The 8,511-nt window shown below is 52.9% G+C and overlaps 2 gene segments (V, D, J or C); both read left to right on the top strand.

Annotated features, from left to right (window-relative positions):
• Positions 1-2,260: 2,260 nt before the first annotated feature.
• Positions 2,261-2,816, top strand: LOC123347616. The segment is given in 2 exon segments: positions 2,261-2,340; positions 2,443-2,816. Coding segments are annotated over 2 exon segments (420 nt in total).
• Positions 2,817-6,947: 4,131 nt separating this feature from the next.
• Positions 6,948-7,521, top strand: LOC123347615. The segment is given in 2 exon segments: positions 6,948-7,041; positions 7,148-7,521. Coding segments are annotated over 2 exon segments (420 nt in total).
• The last annotated feature ends 990 nt before the right edge of the window (positions 7,522-8,511 follow it).

Below are 8,511 nucleotides of genomic sequence, written 5' to 3'. Positions count from 1 at the left end.
TGTTTAAATTTGTCTCACTCTGCCGAGGCTGCACCCACAGAGATAATCCAGAGCTCTGCAATTGTGCAATTACCAACCAATCCCCCGCCCCGAGAACTTCCCCTTCAATCACTGGGGAAAATGGGACCTTGGATTCACTCACTTTTTGCTATAACATATTTTAAAGATAGTTTTGTACCCTCAGTAATTTGCAGAGTCATCAGAAGAACAACTGCAAGGATTAAGCACCAAGAATAGTTTTATTGGTGTCAAGCTTAAAGGTGACAATTGAATGTTCACTCTTTTTATACTAACATCTATAAAGTGTCTTTATTCCCGGGTGTCCGGTCTCAGGTTCAGCTGGTGGAGTCCGGAGGGGATGTGCAAAAGCCGGGAAACTCTCTCTGCCTCTCCTGCAAAGCCTCCGGGTTCAGATTAGAAAACTATGGATATGGACTGGGTCCATCAGGCTCCTGGGAAGAGTCTTGAGTGGCTGGCTAGGGTTAACTCCCCAAGTGGATAGAGCCAATGGCATTTTCAGGCTGTCCAAGGGCAAGTCACCATCTCCAGAAACAATTCTGTCAACACGGTATATTTGCAAATGACTGGCCTGAAACCCGAGGACATCGCCCTGTATTACTGTGCCAGAGACACAGCGAGGGGAAGCTAGTCTGAGCTGAAACAAAAACCTCTTCCTGAAGAGAGGATCATTGACTGGAAGTGTCAAGGCTGATTCCCCACTCTGGGACTCCGAGTGCAGAAGGTGAGAGCCCGCAAGGACCCTAAAAATTAACACTGGCCACTCCCTGCTTGTATTAAACTCCCAAGGTCACAGCTTTACCTGGCCTTGGGTTAGTAGAGCTGACACCACCCAAGAGCAGAACCCCTTTCAGAGCCCAGGAAGGCGCACTTGCGAATTCCTCCCTGGGAGGTACACCCAAGCCTTTTCACACACCCCCTGAAGAGCTGAGAAAGGAAAAGATAAAAATTAAAAATCAACTGTTGCCACCAGCTAACTAAAAAAAAAAGTTCACAAACCTCTGAAGACCCAGAAATCCAACCATGTTCTTTAAAAAGGTAATTTAGAAAAAAAAGAGGGGGGGGGGATAAAAGAAAAGAAAAATACCTCCGGGCACTCAGGCTATTGCTAGATTTTAAAAGAACAACTGCCAGGATTAAGAACCAAAAATAACTTTCTTGGGGTCCAGCTTAAAGGTTACAACAAGGAAACTAAAGCACCTGGGGTTAGCACAGAGGAATCCACAAACCAAAATAAGAAGATCTCTGGTTGTGTCATTCTAACATTTCTACTTCCATATCTGGGGTTCCAAATGAGTAGTTTCTAGGTATGATACTGATGATTTTTTATACCTGGGCCCAAGCTTCTTACAGCAAAGCTGCTGCCCTGTCCCTCTGCAGCGAGAGAACAAAAGACCCCCACACCCAGCAGTTTGTCACAATTTGAAAGGGTGCAGCTTCCCTATTGGTTCCCCTGGCCAGGTGCCAACTCACATTAAGTTTACCTCTTAACCCTTTACAGGTAAGGCAATTAGGGTACAGCTGCTAAGGAGGATTCTGTAGCTAAGTGAATGGTTGGGGAGTTACACAAGGATGCTAACCCCCCCCCCCCTCACATTTATCGCAGGAAGGGAGGGGTCTGTGATAAAGGACTTTCTTTGTAAAGGGGCCAACACAAAGGCCTTTGCACCTACTGAACCCCACCTAAGCCGCCTGTGGCTGCGTAACTTTTATTCTTTGTCTGTGGCACTAAGCAACTTGACTCCAATATCCTTTTGATCATTATAACCTGGAGCATAAGTTTCATGAAGCATCTTTGTAAACTCTTTCCATACTCATTCTCCAAATCATCCTGCAAAGGAATGGCTCGGTGATATAAATAATTGCTCGTATGTAACATTGGCCACAACACTGAAGGGAATAAAGACAGAGATTAGATAGATAGATAGAAGGGGTGTATGGAGATAGATAGATAGAGGGGGTGGATGGGGATGGGTAGATCACTCAACTGCTTTCATTTAGTGGTTATATATTTTCAAATTAAAAGGTGCAAAAGAAATGCAGTTAGTGGACTCTGTGACCCACCTGCCGTTACATTTAACAGCACGATTCAGCGTCACACGTCCTGGATCCCATTTTATATTGTCTCCACGCCCCCTGCCCCCACCCCCCGGCCCATGCAAATGAGCTCCCCGGGGCCCTGTTCATAGCCCAGACCTGGCCGCTCACCCCGCTCAGAGCCAGCGCCGGGCTTCATCTTCCCATCCCGCCTGGGGACCGAGCCGCCAGCCGCAGACATGACCCCCAGCCTGGCCATCGCCTTCCTCCTGCTGCTCCCCGCGGGTACGGGCGGGACCTGCGCTGCCGCTGGGCGCCCGGTACCGCGTGTTCCCTAATAACTGCGCCTCCGGGAATCACTGACATATTCCCCCTTTGTCTCTGCAGGTGTCTATTCCCAGGTCAGCCTGGTGGAGTCCGGTGGGGGAGTCAGGAAGCCCGGAGAGACCCTCAGACTGACCTGCACCGTGTCCGGATTCTCTCTCACTAGCTACGCGGTGCACTGGGCCCGCCAGCCAGCGGGGAAGGGGCTGGAATGGGTCGGTACCATCTGGTCTGGTGGAAGCACTCATTATAATGACGCTCTCAAAAATCGCCTCAGCATCACCAAAGACAACTCCAAAAGCCAAGTGTTCCTGCAACTGACCGGCCTGCAGCCCGCAGACACCTCCGTGTATTACTGTGCCGGACACACAGTGAGAGGAAACCTATCCGAGCCGGCACTAAAACTAACCGTGCAGAGAACCAGCCTTCCCGTGTGACGCGCCGAGAGCAGCAGCTGCCAGCACCGCGGTCTCTCTGCTTGGTTAGTTTTTTGCTTCATGCAGATTCCTCAGCAAGTTACAAGCGCTTGTGAGTTAAACTCCGTATCACCCGAAATCACACAGTGAATCAGCGACACCGAGCTTGGGAATGGAACCCAGGAGTCCTGACTCCCAGGGCCCTGCTCTGCCAATGTGTCTATCATTGTGCTAACAAAGGGAAGGAAAGACCCCAGGGATATTCATACCTAGACTCACGCTATAGCAACTAGATTATTCTTCCCTCCCACCATGGCTGGGGAAATACACACGGAGTCTTTACACTGGTGCCCGCTGCAGACACTAGAGCCCGGCTGTCATATGGGAGCCAGGAACAGAGCCCAGGCCTTCTGTTTCGTGGAGGACAAAGTCTGAGTCGTTGGCTCAAGGGCCTGTGGATAGAAAGGAAAAAGCCACCAACACCCCACTCTGGAATCTGGCTCTATGCCTGCAAGGTTGTGAGCGGGATAAATTTTTCTCCTCTCAGCCCATTGATAAATCTCTGCCAGGGCTGGCTCTAGGTCTTTTGCCACCCCGAGCAAAAAACCCTCCCAGAAAGCAACTACCGAAGCAAAAAAAAAGCAACCTCCTGGACTGCTGCCCCTGGAATTGCGGGTCCCTCCATCCCTCTCTTCCTCTGCACTGCCCCCGGAGTGCCAGGAAAAGAGCCCGGGGCTGGACCAGACAAACGTCTGCAGGGTCTAGTTCTCTTTAAGATCTTGCCATCCCTACTAACGGGACTGACCCCACCGGCTCCGGTGGAACAATTTGTGGGGTAAGGGTTACTAGGCTAGGAAGCGTTTGCAGGGCCACTCTCAAAATCCCAATGGAGCTGAAATCAAGAACCTCTCTGAGCGCAGAGCTCACTGTTTCCAATCAGGTTTGCCTCTCTGGGCTCGAATCTGTGTAGGGTTTAAATGGAAATTGGGACCGTTTCCAAGCTAACCAGTTTGCATCAAACTCAGAAGCCCTCAGTCCTGAATTTCAGGGGTGTGCGATGGGGCAGCACATCTGGGAAGAGGAGAGCACAGAGGGGCTAGCACAGACGTGTCAGCCAATGCAGGGTCCCTTCACTGGGATACCTTGGAACTGCGATGGTTTATAACCGGGACAGGGAACCTTTGGCTGGGCCGGTTTGTTTACCTACTGCTCTGCAGGTTCAGCCCATTGCGGCTCCCACTGGCTGTGGTTTGCCGCTCCTGGCCAATGGGGGGAGCGGGAAGCAGCATGGGCCGGGATGTGCTGGCCGCCGCTTCCCACCGCCCCCAGTGGCCTTAGCAGCACTATGGGCCGAACCTGCAGCCGCAGCCCGGCCAACCAGTGTGCTTACCCCAGGGCCTGGTGCAAAAGTTGCCAATCCCTGTAACGTTTATAAGGTGAGAGCGCAGTAAGGCAGCTGAGGGGAGCAGGGCCGCCCTGGGGGCAAGTGGGGCAACCTGCCCCCGGCCCCCACGAGAATACAGGATTCTATAGTATTGCAACTCTTCTTCTTATGGAAGCGGCCCCCTAATCCTCTGGGCAGCCCTGGGTAAAAAAACCCAATACCTCCCTCCCCCTCCAAAAAAACAACCAAACAAAACCCACTGTCCTTTATGTTTTCACTGTTTAACTCCAGAGGGGGGTGTAGCCCCCTGCAGTTCAAAGCACAGACCCTTCCAGGGCTGCCCAGAGGATTCAGGGGGCCTGGGGTCTTCAGCCGTGAGGGGCCCCATTCGGCAGTGGGGGGGTCCTTCCGCTCCAGGACCCGCTGTCAAAGTGCCCCAAAGACCCCCGGCGGGGGCCCCCTGCCACCGAATTACCGAAGACCCGGAGTGGAAGAGGCTCCGGGGCCCCGAAAAAGTCTTGTGGGGGCCCCTGTGGGGCCTGGGGCAAATTGCCTCACTTCCCCCCCTCCCCCGCAGGCAGCTCTGGACCCTTCTCTGAGCGCTGCCAGCTCTCCTCAAACCAGAAGCCACATTGAGACAAATGGGAAACTCCCAGAGAGGAAAGAAAGCAGCACTTGGCCCTTGACCCACATCTGAACAGTTCAGAGCTTTAGGCCAATTCCCCCAAATCGGCCCCAAGCCTAAGAGGGCCCCGTGCCCAGTGAGGATCCCTTCCCTGGCTAGAGGCGCCTTTTCAATTTTAACTCACTTGGCGGCGCTCTGGGTCTTCGGCGGCGGGTCCTTCGCTTGCTCTGGGTCTTCGGCAGCACTTTGGCAGCGGGTCCTTCCGTGCCGCCGGAGATCTGGAGCGAGAGAAGGACCCCGCGGAGGACCCAGAGCCCTGCCCGGTGAGTACAAGCCCCATGTATTTTTTTACATTTTTTTATAGTCATCCCTGACAGCCCGAGGAAACTGTTCAAATCGGGCCCCACACTTCCTACAGCCGGTCCTGTCTGAACTTCCCAGGACACATTTCCCTCTGCTCCCTGCCTGCACTTTCCAGCGGAGCCGGACATTGCTGGGAAGGCGGATGGGCAGGGAATTCAGTCCCAGCCCTCGCTCAGCGCCCCGAGGAATTTTCACCTGCTAGAGAGAGTCTCAGCCCAGTTGGATCCTGGGACCTGACCCCACCCGAGTCACTGAGCCCCAGTGACCGGCCGTTCCACAGCCTCACGGCCCAGGAGTCTCCCACTACCAGGTAACTTCATTATAAGCAGGCCCTGAACACACGTTATGGGGAGCGGTGTCTTTAAAGACATTCACGTCTTCCTTATGCACAGGAAAAATGAGGAACTCGCCGCTCCCCGCAAGAGCCAGACTGGTCTCTGAACCGAGTGCAGTCATTCATACCAGTAAGGGAAGGAGATTGAGTCTCTTATAAGGAGGGGGATATGCAAATAGGGGGGACAGGTTCCTGTTTAAATCTCTCTCTCTCTCCATGCCCAGGCTGCGGGCCTAGGGACAAGCGGTTACCAGCCAACACCCAACACCCCCGAGAGAACTTTCCCCTCCCACACCAGGCAAAATGAGACCTTGGCTGCAATTCCTTTTCATTGTAGCAGCTTGAAGGGTAATTTCTCCCAGTGTCTGTCCCAGGTACCCGTTCCCAGCTGCTGGTGGAGTCCGGAGGGGATGTGAAAAAGCCCGGAGACTCTCTCCATCTCCCCTGAAAAGCCTCCGGGTTCACCTTCAGCAGCCTCTGGATGCACTGGGTCCGGCAGGGCCCGGGGAGGGGCTGGAGTGGGTCTCCCTCCTGTATCCGAGTGTGGAACTACACACTACTCCACTCTGTCAAGGGGCGATTCGTCACCCCCAGCGATAATCCCAACAACCTGCTGTATTTGCAAATGAACAGCCTGAGACCCGAGGACACCGCCCGGTATCACCGTGCCAGAGACACAGCGACTGGAGTCCCAATAGTGTTAATACAAAAAATTCAACGTGCAGAATTTCTTTCTCCAGTGCGCCGCGTGGGGGCAGCAGATTCATACACAATACAGCTATGGGGAGATTGGTTTTAACCCTATAATTCCCTGGCTATGTCACCCATTGCGGCACAAACCCCCTATGGGCCTGTGGGGGAGAGAGCATCACTTCCTGTATGCTCCCACACTCCGCTACTCCTGGGTATGAGTCACGGCTGGGATTTTCAAAGGAGTCTCGTGGATTGAGTTACCCACCTCACATCCGAAGCTCACAATCCAGTCTCTCAGGTTGTGTAAAGGGGCGGAGCTAAGGAGGAACTCACACTACATTTCCATAACTCCCTACTGTCTGCTGACGGGGAACACCGCAGGTCATAACTATACGAGCCAGCACCGAGCCCTTACTAGTGAAGAGAGAAAGAAAGATTATACACATACCTATTAACTAAATGATACTTAATGGATGGGGGGGTATGGGGATAGATAGATAGATAGATAGATAGATAGATAGATGATCACGCAAGTGCGTTCATTCAGTGATTCTATATATTCAAATTGAATGGAGGTTTAAAGAGTTGGACTCTCTAACCCACCTGCCACTAGAATGAAGGGCGATGCACTGTCACACACCTCCTGGGCCCCCCCATTATATTGTCCCCACCCTCCGGTCCATGCAAATGAGCTCCCCGGGGCCCTGTTCATAGCCTAATCCCGGCCGCTCACCCCACTCAGAGCCAGCGCCGGGCTTCAGCTTCCCATCCCGCCTGGGGACCGAGCCGCCAGCCGCAGACATGACCCCCAGCCTGGCCATCGCCTTCCTCCTGCTGCTCCCCGCGGGTACGGGCGGGACCTGCGCTGCCGCTCCGCGCCCGGTACCGCGTGTTCCCTAATAACTGCGCCTCCGGAATGACTGCAATATTCCCCCTTTATTTCCCCTCTGCAGGTGTCTATTCCCAGGTCAGCCTGGTGGAGTCCGGTGGGGGAGTCAAGAAGCCCGGGGAGACCCTCAGACTGACCTGCACCATGTCCGGATTCTCTCTCACTAGCTACGCGGTGAACTGGGCCCGCCAGCCCGCGGGGAAAGGGCTGGACTGGCTGGGAGTTATCTGGACTGATGGAAGCAATAACTATAATGATGCTTTCAAAAATCGGCTCACCATCAGCAGAGACACCTCCAAAAGCCAAGTGTTCCTGCAACTGACCGGCTTGCAGCCAAGAGACACCTCCGTGTACCACTGTGCCGGACACACAGTGAGGGGAAACCTATTACAGCCCCCACTAAAACCAACCTTGCAGAGAAGCAGCCTTCCCGTGTGAGGCGCAGAGAGCAGCAGCTGCCAACACCGCGGTCTCTCTACTTGGTTAATCTTTTGCTTCCAGATTCCACATCAATTTACAAGCACTTGGGAGTTAAACCCCGAATCACCCAAAGTCACTCAGTGATTCAGAAATACCAGCACTGAGCATGGAACCCAGGAGTCCTGACTCCCAGGGGCCCTGTTCTACCAATTTTTCTATCAGTCTGCTCAGAAGTGAGACGAAAGACCCCAGGAATGTTCATACCTTGACTCAGGCTATATCAACTTGATTATTCTTCCATCCCATGGCTTAGGCAATGAACAAGGAGTCCAGACACTAGAGCCCTACTATTATATTAGAGGTGGGAACAGAGCCCAGGCCTTCTGTTTCATGGGGGAGAAAGTCTGAGTCATTGGTTCAAGAGCACATTGATAAGAGCAAACAGCCAACACCTCACTCTGGCTCTGTGCCTGCATGGTGCTCAGCGGGATAAATCTCTTCCCCTTCAACCCATTAATAAATCTCTGTGGGTGAAGTTCACCCCAGTGCCAAGAGCCCAGCACAAAGGCCTGACCCCTAGTGAGCCCCACCTATGTATGGTGTGTCCTTTAATATTTCACAGGCCTGGTCCTGCGCTCTTTACAGGAGCCAACTTCTCTGTTTTTACCACATTTCCCCTAAGGTGTTGCCTTCTCTGCCCAAGATTCGGCCTCATAGAACCAACTCATAACAAAATAAATGTTTACGGAGATCCACTTTTACACGTGCACTCGGCTGCCTCCGTTATACCATCACCTCCAAACACAAGGCATAGTTCACCCAGAGGAATTTCCCAATCCCAGGCAGATGTCAGAGATGAACAATCCAGATTCTCCCCTGCTCTGCCCTATGTGCTCCATTGTTAACCTCTGCAAAGCAGATGGGATGTGATCCTGTTCTGATGCTCAGCGCCTCCTATACTTAAGAACAGGATCAAGTTTCACCTCTCATTTCTAGAGTCGACATCAA

Source organism: Mauremys mutica, chromosome 13, assembly GCF_020497125.1.
Source record: "Mauremys mutica isolate MM-2020 ecotype Southern chromosome 13, ASM2049712v1, whole genome shotgun sequence".
Taxonomy (NCBI): domain Eukaryota; kingdom Metazoa; phylum Chordata; order Testudines; family Geoemydidae; genus Mauremys; species Mauremys mutica.
Note: the sequence above shows the minus strand (reverse complement) of the source record. Positions and strands in the feature narration are given on the sequence as shown.